The sequence below is a fragment of the Pipra filicauda genome, unplaced genomic scaffold (genome assembly GCF_003945595.2).
Source record: "Pipra filicauda isolate LSUMZ 115617 unplaced genomic scaffold, ASM394559v2 scaffold2_size9829703_pilon, whole genome shotgun sequence".
In the NCBI taxonomy this organism is placed as follows: domain Eukaryota; kingdom Metazoa; phylum Chordata; class Aves; order Passeriformes; family Pipridae; genus Pipra; species Pipra filicauda.
Window position 1 is genome coordinate 5059953 of NW_024104421.1, and position 14819 is coordinate 5074771.

Genomic DNA, 14819 nt, shown 5'->3' on the forward strand with positions numbered 1-14819 from the left:
CAAAAAAAAAACCAAAAAACAACAACTAGCTATGGCATGGTGCGTTATGACATTGATCCTGGATGAAATCGCTCTTCCAGTTCAAATATGTAAAATGCCCCTAATCTGGTGTGTTAACTTTTTACTGGCAGGCTTTGTATGAGATCAGTTACTGTCTGTCTGCACCACTCTAATTTTATGCTGGACAAGTAGCATCTGTCTTTCTGCAGCCAGCAAAAGGCCAGCATAAAACTGACATAATCTATGCATCAGGTCCTCCGGTTAATTTGACAGAGAAACAATAGTGTGACCCCGTCTGAGCTGAATCAGTTTTGTCCCGCTGTCTCATCAGTGGCACAGAGACCTGGTGCTAATGGTGATGGAAGAGTGGCCTTAGTCCAAAGCCCCGACCCCACTGGTGTTTCGCATCCAGGTTCCCTTGACCATTCCCATGTGCCTTCATTCACCGGGGAAAGGGAAAGGAGCAGGTAGCTCTTCTTTCCCAGTTTCCCGCAATAGCAAGGGGAATACTTGAGGCCATCCTCCCGCTCCCGCAGTTTGCTGGGCTGCATCTCCCTTTCTATTTCTACCCGCACCGCCGCTGATGTTGTGGCCACGGCTGCAACACGCTGAGAAAATCCGAGAGGCGCTGACACCGCGGAGGGGCGGGGAGGGGGCACCGGGCAGGAGCAGCCCCGCAGGCGCATCCCCGCCATCCCGGTGGGATCCGCGCCGGGCTCCCGCGGCACCCACCGCTCCTGGAGCCTCTGCCGGTGCCGCCGCGCTTCAGCGCCGCTTCCCCTCTTCCTTCCCGGCGGGAATGCCAGACTTGAGGACGCTGTCATCTTAAAGAGCGCAGGGGAGGGACCGTGTGGAAGGGAGGCGGCGGTGCCGGCGCCGCGGGAAGAGGCGGGCGCCAGCAGCAGCATCTCGCCGGGAGCCGCCGGGAGAAGGCGCGCTCCCGGCCGCCCCGCTCGCCGCCCCGGCCTCCAGCGCGCCGCCCCGGGCAGCGGGGGCTCGCCCGCCCGCTCGCCCGCCCGCCAGCCCAGGCGCCCCCGCCGCCGGGGCCGCCGCAGGGCCGGGGGAGGCGAGCGCGGCCTCGCCGCGCCCCGGGCGGCCGGCGGGGGGAGGAGGGGACCGCGGCTGCGGCGGGGCGGACCGCCCCCGCAGCTCGGCGGCGGCTGCCGCAGGCGGCTCCGACCCCCGGCGTCATCCTCATCCTCATCCCGGTCCCTACCGCCGTCCCCAGGCCGCCGGTGCCGCCCCTCGGCCGCGGCCGCCCCCTGGCTGCCTCGCCGGCGGCGCGGCAGTGCCGGCGGGGCTATGGCTGCGGAGGAGGTGCTGCAGGGCGCGGACCACTACAAGAGCGAGATCGAGCGCCTGACCCGGGAGCTCTCCGAGACGACCCACGAGAAGATCCAGGCGGCGGAGTACGGGCTGGTGGTGCTGGAGGAGAAGCTCACCCTCAAGCAGCAGTACGATGAGCTGGAGGCGGAGTATGACGGCCTCAAGCAGGAGCTGGAGCAGCTGAAGGAGGTGAGCCAGCCCGGGCTTTTGTCTCGGGGGTGCGGGCAGGTGCGGGGGCGCCCCACGCGCGTCCCTCCCCGGGGCCCCGGGCCAGCCCCCTGCAGGTGCGCGGGCAAAGATGTGGTGATGTGCGGGCCCCGGAGCGGCTGCGGGGTTCGTGGGATGGGGAGGAGGGGTTTCCCGGGGCCGAGGATCAGCCGGGACCATGGAGCTTAAGGACGGATTACACGGGATCGCAAACCCCTTGCCCTGGGAAATTTCCCCGGGGCCGGGGCCGCGCTCCATCCTCTGCCGCCGGCAGCCACAACTTCTGGGAACAGGCGTTTGCGGCAGTGGAGGGTCCCTCAGGTCCTACCTCCATCGCATCACCCAAGGCTTTTTTTTAGGAAGAGGAGATGAAACAGCCCGTAGGATGAGAGCTGGGCAAACCCACTGTATAAGGACTCGGGATCTGTGTAAACAGCTGTCTGCAGTGCGTGAGGAGAGAGACAATTCCTTTTGAAGTTATTTATAGACCCGCTTTATTCTGGCAGTGAGGGGAACCGCTGCCATTAAGGGGGGAGGAGGGAGGCGAAGTAACCATACAACAGTCTCCAGGTCACTCCCCCAACAGTGGAAATTAAACTTCTGCGTCATGCTGAAAGGGTAAAAGACTTGATTGGAGAGGTGATTTGAGGTGATCTTTTAAATGTGTTTTTGTAACATTTGAAGTATAAAGTAGGTGAGTGCTACACCTTAACGTTCAGCTCTGCTAAATATGACTGAAAAATCATCACTGTTCCTGTGTTCATCATTAAGGGAAGTAACTTGAGATTGATATGGTGCACATACACGGGAGCTACAGAAGGAGTGTGCGTGCACACATCTGCAGCGCTCACAGCTCTACACTTCATGGTATTTTTATGCTATCTTAGAATGTAACTGGCTACGTGTTTTGTAAAGAGAAGATAAAAGTAGCAGACAGATACTCTCCCAAATTTAAAATGTATCTTTTTGTTCAACAAAAAAAATTATGCTATATGTAACGTGTAGAAATTCCATTAGAATTAATGAGATTTCTGTTAGAAACCATGAACATAATCCATATTGAGGGAAGCCACTTAAAAATTTAGGTTATATATGAATATATTCTTTAGCATACTGACTGATGCCCTTTTGGAAGTATTTTTAATAAAATAAAGGTTTCATTTTACTTGCAGGTAAGTGAGTTATGCTACAGACTTGGTTCAGTGTCCAGAAGAGTTGAGAACATTATATTTTCTATGTGAAGAATACAGCTGTTTTTCAGAAAAACCTACTGATCTCCTTAAACTTGATCTCTGCCTCCCCACCTCCCTGAGCCTATGCAGTAGGCTCAGGACTTTGAAACCAGTAATCACAGGTTGAGTGACAGAGATACCTAACTTGAACTGGCATGAAAGGCAGTGCTATTTGAAATGACCTGACATTAATAGAGGAACAGAATTAAGGGGGAAAAGGGCAACGCAATTTCTAGGCAAAAAAAGAAGAAGAAGGAGAAGAAAGAGATAAGCAGAGCTGCAGCTAGCTGTTACCCCATCATAAGCATGTACAAAAGAAGTCTGATCAGAAGCCAGGATCACACATGGGTGCACATGGTCACAGATAGAAGGGATAGTGCAAGGAATTGACTTGAAATTATTAAACTAGAGGGATGAGTCAACACGCTTAACTGAAATCAAAGATGGGCACAAACTCTCTTCCTGCTTACCTGCCCTTGAAGTCAATGGGATTGCATGCTCTGCAGCCCAGAATGTGTCCCATGGGACCATACCTTCATGCTGTGCCAACCACAGCATGGATACTGAGGGGATATCTATGGAGACAGGAAGAAGAGAAATCCTGTAGCTTGCCTGATTCTAAGCAAGAGTGGAGCCTCTCCAGTTTCCAGTCCAGACCTGGAGCTCTCAACTCCAGAGCTCTCCTTAGCAGCAGGTAGGGCATTTCCATCCCCCGCCTAGGCTGCAAGAGATTTTTTATTTCTTGCTTCTAACCTTTATAGCAGAAACCACAGATTCTTACTGTGCATGCAGCCCTGTGAAGGAGAATTTGCTCTTAGCCCTTCTTATTGCTATAATCTATTTTCTAGCTTCTGTGTTACCACCTCCATTATGCCTGTTCCATCAGCACAAGTCAGAGTCATGACGGTGAGACACAAACAGATGGCACCTCCTACGACACTAGTGAGGCAGAATTCAGGTAGTTCAGGCAAACTGTTGTGGAGACTTGGGGTCATAGGTTTGGGGGCTGTAGGGTTCTGTCTGAAAGCTCTCAAAGTGGCAGAAGTCATCTGAAAACAGCTTTTATTTTTAATTAAAGCTCTGTCCAAAATGTGTGGAGAAGGGTCGTGTTCCTACTCCAGCAAGCCCTACCAAGGACATGCTGGCCAGTGGCAGGACATCAGATGCCATGACTGACCGACTGACTAGCAGGAGCTGGGAAGACTTCCCAGCAGGAATCTCTGCCCCTGCTCTTACCTCGCTACATCTGCAGCCTCTCTGAAGTCATAGTGGGGTATAGAAATTAGGCCTCAAGTTTGTGCTGAAACAAGTAGTTTGTCCATTCATGAGCAATAGTAGGTGCAAGAGGGCGGGCAGGATTATGTCAGGACTACTACCTCTCCTTCTGCAGACCTTCTCTGAGCAGATTCAGTTACTGTATTTAAGTTTTGTTGAGGCAAGACTTTATTTTTTAACTGTTTCATTACTGAATTTTATTCTGTTGTTAGAAGCTTGTTGTATTTATTGCTCAGCAGACAGAGCTGCCTGTCTTTAACTACTCAGCCATGGTTTACCAGTCTGGGATCTGAAGTCTTCTTTTATGCTCCTTGGCAATCCAAAGCTCCAGTGAACTTCAGCAGTCCTTTTCCATATAGATGGCAATACAGAACCTCAGCTATATGATAATTTCCATTGTTATAGAATGAGATGGGAGTGTAAGGCCATTATAGGATGTTGATGTAAAAGCAAATTGCAATCTATTACATTAAATATTAATACTCGTGTACAGGATATATGCTATCCACCATGCAATATGAATTGTTTTAGTAACCTCTGATGTTTCTTCTGCTGTATTCAGAGGTCTCTGCTTTAGCCCAAGACTTTGATGTTTTGGGCCATGAGATTGACTTATGTTACAAAGACATTATTATTATTTAAAGCTTTATTAATTTTCATAGGGCTTGGTGGTTTTTTTTTCTGTCTCAAAATGATGTTTCTCCACTTCAGTCAATTACATCTCAATTTAGTGTAATTTTGGTGCTTTGGTAAAACACTATAGTTTTAGGGCCCCTGTTCAGAAAGTTACTTGAGCAGATATACCTTTTAACCTGCACTCTGTAAGAATTCAGAGACTGAGACTCATGGGATTGAAGGTAGCTTGTTTTCATTGTCTTGCTGAGTTGGGAGTTTATTACCAGCATATTTTATGGAAAAGATTTTCTAGTGGTTTTATTATCTGTGTTCTTACATGTTCAAATTGCATTTGCTGTAAGAATAATGTGTGTTGTTAGTTTTATTTCTTCTAAAGAAGTGTAAAATGGCTTCAAATTGATCTTCTTGCCTGAGCTGTTTGCTGTAGCTGTCACTGCTTGAGCAATGGGGTCCATTCCAGCCTCAACCATTCCGTGATTCCCTGATTAGCTACTGGGCACCTGTGGTCCATAAAGTTTTTAAAGTAGAGAAACATCAGTCACATTTAGTCATGATAGAATGGGGATGGAAGGCAGCTTTGGTGTCCAACTCTGCAAGACAGTTAGGCCTGAGAAATCCTAGCAAAGATTTCTCTTTGGGAATCAAATCATAAACATAGCAGCTGAGTAGATCCTCAAGTTCCTCTCCTTAACACCTTCTCTGACTAATTTAGGCAATATCTCCCTTGGCTTCTTGGCTTTTGTGTATTTCATTCTGTGGAGATAAACTCCTCCACTGGATTGCACATAGCACTGGCTGTCTGATTTACAGGCTGAAGATGCAGTTTGATATTTGCTCTACTTTAAACACAATTATCCTTGGTAAGTTATTGGAAACCAGACTATTGGTGAGTAGCCCTATCCTTGGCAGGTCCTTGTTTTCTTTACCTCACAGAAATGTTGTATCAATGATTGTGAAGTGCTTACTCACAATACTACTTAATAGGGCTTCCAGAAGCAATTCTTGGTCTGTGACTGAAAATGGTTTTTGAGGCATGGAGCTGAAGGCCTCTCTGGCAGGTTCTTTTCTGGGCTGCTCTTCCCTGCACTACTTTAACACAGGTGACTCAAGCTCCATCTCTTCTGAAGCGATGCTGCCCCACCAGCTCCCCCAAAACCTCTCACACTCCTACTCCTTGAATCACCTCTGCCTCTTCCATCTTTGAAGTGCACATTTGGTGGGACTTCTCTGGATCCAAAAAGGGCAGAAGAAGGGGAGACTTCCTATCCCAAATATAGTCCTGTTAAATGGTTGCTCTGCACACCTGTCTACATCACAGGATGCTTAGGAAAGTGTGAAGTGGTTCATAAATCCCACTGAGATGTTCTCAATTCCCCACAAAGCTGAATGTGTTCCAAATATGGAGCTTGGGAACTGTGAACTGATGCCATCTCAGTATATCTTTACACCTCCTTCCAGTGACAGTGTCTGTGGGCTTGTGTCAGATGAGGCTGAACATTTTCAGCATGTCATCCTGATCTCATCACTTTGTCTTTGGGGTCTGTTGACATTCTGTCACTCAGAAAGGCCGTGAGGGCAGGGCAAGGGTGAGAGGGACCTGCAGACCTGGAGGGACTGTACTCAGATGCTCTCTTGCACTGTTGTCTCCTCCAGAGTCCAGCCAACACTCCCTCTGTCTCCCCTGCTACTGAAAGAGCAGTTCATTTTGGGATGTGCACTTATAAGGAATGCCTTTGCAAAATCAAGCAGCAGCTTACAAATCTTTATTCAGTTATTACAGGCTGGGGACTGACTGGGAATCAGGTCTGTGGCAAAGGATTCGGGGATCCTTGAGGGACAGCGAGCTGAATGTGGGACAGCAGTGTGCCCTCACATTGAAAAGGCTATCAGCATCCTGGACTGTTAGTAGCAGAAGCATAGCTGGTGGATGGAGAGAAGTGATTATCACTTTCAAACTGGCAGTTGTTAAACCACATCTAGAAAACAGCATCCAGTTTGGGATCCCTTAATACAAGAAAGACATGAATAAACCAGACTGAGTTCAGCAGAGGACCACCAAACACAGTCAAGAGCTGAAGCACTTGCCCTGTGAGGAGAGGCTGATGGATCTGAGCTTGTTCAGCCTGGAAAAGAGAAGGCTCTGAGGGACTCAGCAGCAGCCTGTCCATACGTACAAGGAGGTTATTGAGATGACAGAGCCAGGCTCTTCACGATGATGGTAGAGAGTCTAATTGGAGGTCTGTAACCAATGGTGTCCCACAAGGGTTGATACTGGGTAACTTACTCATCAGTGACTTGGATGAAGGGGCAGATGCCTCTTCAGCAAGTCCAGTGATGACACAAAACTGGGAGGAGTGGCAGATACCCCAGAGGGCTGTGCAGCCCTTCAGAAGGACCTTGACAGGTTGGAGAGATTGGCAGAGAAGAACTGTCTGAAATTTAACAAAGGCAAAGGCAGGGTCCTGCACCTGGGGAAGAATAACCTCATATACCAGCGCAGGCTGGGGGCCAACCTGCTGGAAAGCAGCTCTGCAAACAAGGACCTGGGGGTCCTGGTGGACAAGCAGCTGTCTGTGAGCCAGCAGTGTGTCCTTGTAGCCAAGAAGGCCAAGGCTATCCTGGGGTGCATTAGCAAGAGCATTACCAGCAGGTCGAGGGAGATGATCCTGCCCTTGGTGAGGCAGGATCTGGAGTGCTCTGTCCAGTTCTGGGCTCCTCAATTCAAGAGAAACAAGGAGCTCCTGGAGCAAGTCCACCAGAGATTAAGGAGGATGATTAAGGGACTGGGGCATCTCTCTTATGAGGAAAGACTGAGGGAGCTGGGTTTGTTCAACCTTCAGAAGAGATGACTGAGAGGGGACCTCATCAGTGTCTTATAAATATCTGAAGGGAGAATATCAAGAGGATGAAGCCAGGCTTCTCTTGGTGGTGCTGAGCAATAAGATGAGAGGGAACAGGCAGAAACTGGAATGCAAGAAATTCCTCCTGACCATGAGGAAGAACTTTTTTACTGTGCAGGTGACAGTGCACTGGAACAGATTGCCCAGAGAGATTGTGGAGTCTCCCTCACTGGAGATATTCAAAAGCTGTTTGGACACAATCCTGAGTAATGTGCTTTACAGGACCTCGCTTGAGCAGGGAGGCTGGACCACATGGCCTCCAGTGGTCCCTTCCAACCTTACCCATTCTATCATTTGGTGAATGGTGGGAAGACAAGAGGCAACTGACATAAATTGAAACTACATAATTTCAGACTGGATTGAAGGTAGAACTGTTTCCCCATGAGCACAGGGAGTCCCACAGGTTACCTGCAGAGGCTGTACAGTCTCCTTTCATGGGACTTTCCAAGCCCCAGCTGGATACAACCCTAAGGAACCTGGTCTGAGCTCAGAGCTGATCCTGCTGAGAGGATGAGTGTGGACTAGCGAAAAAAGGAGGTAGATAGCAAGGGACCTTAAGCAATGCAAAGTCCCTGAGGATACCCACTGTGCCTGGTTAAATTCCAGTAACAGCTTGCTGTGAGTTACAGCGTGGTGCCTGGAAACGGTGACCGTCAGAGGACCCATAGCCTCACTTCATGCTTGAATTTAATATTTTCTGGCTTGTCATTAAGTCTACATTGATCTGGGGTTACTAAGGGTGTAGTTTGATGTTCACCTCTCAACAAGACAATCCTACATCTCCCCCTGTCATTCTTGCCTCTGTTCTGGCTCTCAGCTGTGCCATTGTTCATACTGTCACACCAGGGCAGAAAACTAACCTCAGTTAAACAAAACTGAGGAAGGGGTGTATGCTGTCTGTAACCCAGGCTGGTTACATGATCTGGTTCACAATACCTTCCTGTAAACTGTTTTACCTGTATTGCCTAAAAGTCAGGAATGAATGCAGGGGAAAGAGAGGGACAGGATGAACTGCTTAAGCGGGTACTGATGTTAAGAGAGATGCTCATCGAATTATGTCAGGATTGCTTCCTCTAAGAGGAAATGAATCCTGTGCATTAGCCTACAGAAAACATAAGCAGCTGAAATCATCTTAGGGGAAATTAGGACTATTGTTGGACCTTTGGCAGGATGCAAAGGAAAATGTAGATGAACCGTTTCTTTTCCAGGGACCTGTGTTGCCACTTGCTCTCAGTAATTGCATTGTATCGTTATGAGCCAGTACAGATGAACATGCAATATTAGTCCTCCTATAATAGCCAGCCCTTAAACAGTGATGGTCAGCTTTAAACAGTGGAGGCTCACATACTCACAAAATAAACAGACTTCAATTTGTTTTCTCCCAATAGTTAAATTATTTTCTTTCATCAAAGAAATCCATTTCTATCTGAGAGATTCTGATTGAATCAGTCATCTGGGTTTAACTCTTCAGAGAGAAATGGAAGTTGCAACTGGATTGTATGTCATGGAAAAGTACATTTTCCATAGATTTTTTAGAAAATATTGGATTAGTACCAAATCTAATATGACTGATTGAGGTGTTATTGGGTAAGCCAGGCATTATTATTGTGAGCTGCTTCCTGTCTAAGGCTTAAGAATGTAAAATTAGGGATCACTGAAGAGATTTTAATCTGAAGGTCCACATCTGTTTGGAATTAGGCCTTTTGTAATGGATTTTAAAAAATAACTTACTTTAGTTGAAATACTTTTCCTTCCCTTCTGTGTTGCATTGTGGATTTTCTTTCTCAGGGGTGTGTGTGCAGTCTGTGTGCACAACAGCAGTCAGGTTGAACACCTGGCTTTACTGAAAGTGCAAGTAGGGGCAAAACAATGGTGGAGAAAATAAGATTTGGCATAAAACAATAATTTGTGAACATTCATCATAATAAAATGGGGAGCATTCTCAAAGTCAGATGGACAGAGTAAATTTGCACCTGGGCAATTTTTATATACCTTATGCAGTTGGCAGCTGGAGGAAAATACATGCAAGATCAGGTATTTTTCTGGCTGTATTGAGGGCTTCTAGAAAAAGAGCTTTCTTCTTGAACAAGCGCTGAGTTTTTCAAATGAGCTCAAATGTGTTTGTTCTTCAGCACCTCATTTTCCTTCATGTTTTTGCGTTGGTGTTTTTTCCACATGGACAATGGAAATAAAATCCGAATCACTGCTTGTTCCTGCATCCCTCATGTCTCTGCTACGCTGTAGGGCTTTGCTGCCCAGTTGCCTTTGCTATGGATTTCCCTTCCATATTTGTCTGATACCTGAGGGGATAATGTTTAATTTAATAGAATTCTGTACCGTACTTTTTTGGGGGGGAGGGTTGATTTTAATTTATAATGGCAGAGACTGAAAAGGATGCCATTTCTGCTGAACTGTCTAACGTTTGTGGCGTGACTTTCATAGCCCTCTTCTTGCCTCACTTCCCTGTGAACTCAACAACACTCTTGTTTTATGTTGGGGGAGAGAGGGTATTTTCCTAATTTAGAGGAATTGGTATGGCATGTAGAGACGTGAATGTGCCCTTTGTCCCTTTACCACTCACATCAGTAGCAGCAGATGACTATGAGGAGAAACCAGCAATTTTTGATGCTGTACTGTGAATGCAGTCCATGAGTACAGACTAGCTACAGATGGAAGTAGTTAGGAGTAGTCAGAAGGTGAAAAATGTGTCTGAGCAAGGGCAGGTGCCTAAAGCTGAAGTAGACAGGTAGAAATTAAGCTAGGTTGCAGATTAGTGTTTTACTGGGGACTCTATTTCGCTGCAGAGGGTAATATTAAAAACAATTTTGAGATTATAATATTTATGTTTCTGAATTTCTTTCACTATCAAAGTTTAATTAACTTAGTAGTTAAAAGAAGAAACAGGTCGCTGTCCTAAATATATGGTTTTGGGACAGACCTGTGAGAGCTATTAACAGCAAAAGGCTTTCACTAAGACTGCATCCAATTCCGTTTTCTTCATATCTCCTGGGGTTCCTCTCTCTCTATCTGCAGCCCATAATTTTCTACCTCATTCTTATACAGTGTTTGTCTCCTGTCCAAGATGGTTTATATACTTTTAAGTCTTTATTTTTTTTCAGTCTTTGTCCTCTATCTTAGTTAGTGTTCATTTGCTGCTGAATTTTTTATATTAAAGACCTTTTTTGTCATTGTGTGAATGTAGGAAATCTGGCCATTTCTGGCAGACTAGACCTTCCATGCCATGCTCATATATTGTAAAGATATGAGGGATTCCTAGAAACATTTAGAAATGTTTTAGCATGAACTGAAAATGAAACAACCAAGGACTTGTCTGCTCTGTTTTGTAGCAGCCTCACCATTAAAATCATCTTTGGAAAGATCACTTTTAGGGCAGCTTTAAAATTGGATTGGCTGTGTATATGCATAGGAAGAAGGCACCTTTTTCATAAGGCTTTACAAAACTAATTTTTTTTTTTAACTTGCTGTATGGTTTATGGGGTTGTTTGTTTATTTAACCCCAGACAAGAAAACTAATGCCCAGTGAGGTTAGATAATGCACTCAGTCCTTTTGATTAGCACGGGGAATGGGGCCCGTTAGCCACACAGTCCTGCCATACCCTCTCCATCACCCTTACTCCTTTGAATCAGACCTAATTTACCTCTGCACTGCGTTCAATCCATCTACACAGCAAGTGGTTTCCTAGTGCTAGCAGTAATAGATATATAACACTGTGCTCAACCAAGAAGCATAAAAGACATCCTCAGTTACCAGAGTTGGCCAGTTACCAGAGTTAGTCACCTTTCACTGCAGTCAATCACCTCTGGGAACATTTCAGCTAAATTATATAAACTTCATCTCTCCTTCCTGGGGTGGTTTTTTTTTGTCTGTGTTTGTTTATTTTTTTTTATTTCGTATTCTCTCAGAACTCACAGGTGACACACAGTTAACAGGGGCAATGCAATGCGTTCGTTCGATATACACGGAACAGCCTTTCCTTGGTTCCCATAGTCACTCTGGATGGATTTAAATGTCAGTGTACTGCGAATGAACTGCGAAGTGCTGTTTGTCATCACTGACTAATGGCTAATTCCCGCCTGGAAGTTGTTAACAACTGCAGTTTTAACTTCTGTTTTGGATACTTAGAGGAGGAAACCCAGCTCCCAGCAGTTTTAAAGCTCAGATAGGAAGACAGAAAAAGATCAGCAAACTTTTAAGTATAAAGATAGGAATTTGGGTCAGGCAAAAGGAACAGGTGGCTTGGTTGAAATAATTCATTTATAAAAGCTTGGCTGTTGGCCGAACAGGAATGCAGCATGATTCGGATTTTGTCTTCTCAGGACTGGAGTGTTGTCTACTCACACACACAAGGCAAGATGCACTGGAGTCCTTGTCCAGAAGGATAGAGCTTTCAACCTTTTGGCATTTGAGTTTTAAGAGAACTGGAGCATTTGGTATGGAGGCACATGGGGAGTTCACAGTTGGGTTAAAGTGTCTGTGTAGATATAGCCTCTGGTTCTCAATCTGATGTCTAATCCAAGATATTTAACAACTACTGTCCAACTTGAATCTGCGATTCCTCTTACTAAAAGTGTGCTCCCGATAGCTTGTAATTTATATAATTCATAGTAGTAATAAAGTCAAGTTTGTGGGGGTTTTTTAGGTGATTAGGAAAAGTTTTTCTCATTCAGTCCTTTCTTTCTTTCTTTGATAACTGCTTGTAATTCCCATCTACAAACAGTTAGGAAAGGTTTGATTTAAGCATCACACGTGGAGAATGCCATCTCTTAACAATATACCCCATATTCAGGGTTGCACCTCAAGGTCATTTTGAAGACCAGTGCTGAAGTCCTGGCTATGTGGGTAAGGGGGGGCAATGATTTATTTGCCCACCACCTTCTGGCAAACAGCACTGCCATCAAGATGCATGCGATAAAATGTGTTATAAACTGAGAATTCGAATTTCTTCCCACTAAAGAAGGGAGAACTGGCAAAACTATAATTACTGCGTCTCAGATGTGCTCTTACTCTTCCAGTTTAATGAATTTTCATAATTCTGCTGAGCTTCAGTATCTGATCATGTGTATGTACTTGGCTAGCCCAAATATGTAAGAACAAGGGAGAAAACCCACCACAACCAAGCACAAAACCCAGCAGAAATCTGAAGGAAAGAGTTTTAAGCCGACATGTATCTTACATCTGCAGTAAGCTAAAAATATGCACCGAATCAATTACTAATCAATAAAACCTCAGTCATAAATCTAGGCCCCTGGTGACAAAATTTTAAGTAAATTGTAAGGATATGGTAACAAGGACTCCTCTGTGAAATAAAGGATATAATATCATATATATGTGTGTGTGTGTGTATATATATGTATATATAAAAGAGAAACAGTAGTTAGATGGGATATAATTGTCTGTGTATACCAATAAGGGAGATGAAGTCACATGGTGTCTGTTAGGAGTGCATTACTTTGAGCATTAGGTAATTCCATTTCTTGGGCATTAGGTAAGCTTTTATTTTTTTTTCTGCCAGTTAAGGTCTGACTGTTGCCATCTGATAATAACAAAACTTTCACTTAAGATGCTGTAAGCTCAGCTGTGTAAAAATAGTAGCAAATCTGGAGCAACACAGTTCAGCAATAGCATTTTTTTCCAAATTTGAAGTTACAATGATGCTATAGATTCTTAGGTGCTTAGTCTTCCCAAAAGGAAAACCATATTAAAGGAATAGAACTGAATTACTGAATTTAGTTACCTGGAATTTTGTCCCTAAAGTCTGTATTTTAATTTTCATGGAAAACACGGGGTTTGCTTTATTAAGCAGACTTACCAACCTCATATTGAAACCTACTTCTTTTTGCCTACTGTAGATCTTGGGATACACATTTAGGCTTCTGTCTTTAAACATTTTTGCTATCTATGTAGCATAATGTAATCTATTTTAACATGCCTCATGATTTGTGATTTCAAGTATTTTCTGTCTTCTTGCTTGTGGGTAGGTTCAAGAACAGAAAATGCAGTGTTGCCTCGATTACAGTTTTAGCACTTGGTGCTTGAAAAGTAGTTCAACTAGTTCCCTGGGCTGATGTTAGAGACATTCAGAGTTGTGCCTATGTTTTTATGACTGTTGAATTTGCTCTTGTAGTAGATTAGACTGATGAGAAGACACTTAAACCTAAAATAAGCATATAAGCCTTGTTTGGGTATAAATAACCCTTTCCTTGGGTATAACAGGAAGAGTTACAGGTAAGGACCATCCTGTGTACACTTTTTATTCTGTGAAGGTTTCTTGTTTGCAAGATGCTTCTTGAAATGTGGCCCGTGGTTTCTTAATGAGTAAGAACTTGAGTTAGGCACCACCAGCTGATGCTGGGCTGGCTACTGACAGCTGCTGCTTTGTTGCTGTTACTCAAGGATGTGCTTCTTAAATATTCTACTCTGAAGAAGTGGGTTTTGGAAAGGGGATCCTGAATTCTGCCCCAAAACCCTATGGCAGACATTCCTCTCCTGCAATCACTTATTTTTGTAGCAGAAAGTAATCTACCACTTGAAAAGGAATCCAAACTCTGATAAGCAGCATTTTTAGGAGCTTGCAGTCCAATGCTTTGTGCTATCTGTGGAGAGAGGAGTTGCAGCTTTGCAAGTGGCAGTGTAATGAATAGTCAAGCACTTACCAGAGCACTGGCACTGGATGGATGCAGGGAAAAGCCAGAGGGAGTGAGTCAGCACGACCTTGGCTGCTGCCAGAGGGTTGGGTATCACATCCAGCCTCAGTGGTCACTGACATTGGTCAGGGTCTTTAGCAGAAAGAGACTCTGGTGAAATAATGTGTCTGACAGGTGTCACATGTATAGAGTAATGAAAACATCAACGTTAGTCAGTTTTAGTTATTAAAAGGTAATTTAGTTAGTAAACAGGTCTAGTTCTTTGTTACCCTGTGACAGAACAGACTACATTCTGGGAAAGTGGAAACATTCTGAAAAATGAGAGTACTGCCTGTTTCCTGAGCTGCAGTTTGGCACATTAAGTCTCAGCAGGGTGGGATAAATTGTTATTTATTGCATGACAGTAACACCTGGGGATTCTGCGATGCCTGGCACAAAGAGTTTCAGGCATATAAATAGAAGATTAGGGATTTTACAGTGGAAATAGAGAACTTTGTCAGGGATTTGTTATTAAGGAATAATATGGGGAATTTAGAGATGAGTAATAAAAGTTCAGAAGCTGTGGAGGGATAGGCTG

The 14819-nt window shown here is 44.9% G+C and overlaps 1 protein-coding gene across 7 annotated transcripts in view; it reads left to right on the plus strand.

Annotated features, from left to right (window-relative positions):
• The first annotated feature begins 1145 nt into the window (after positions 1 to 1145).
• The window catches only part of BICD1 (BICD cargo adaptor 1), a 177151-nt gene continuing 163477 nt past the window's right edge, over positions 1146 to 14819 (plus strand). For 6 of the 7 annotated variants that reach the window (XM_039383270.1, XM_039383271.1, XM_027726575.2 and 3 more), the window contains exon 1: positions 1242 to 1515. In XM_039383270.1, coding sequence (XP_039239204.1) covers positions 1303 to 1515 — 213 coding nt within the window. In that variant the 5' untranslated portion in view covers positions 1242 to 1302. Of the gene's footprint in view, positions 1516 to 14819 lie in introns of all 7 variants that reach the window. The other variant, XM_039383273.1, reaches the window with a different exon arrangement.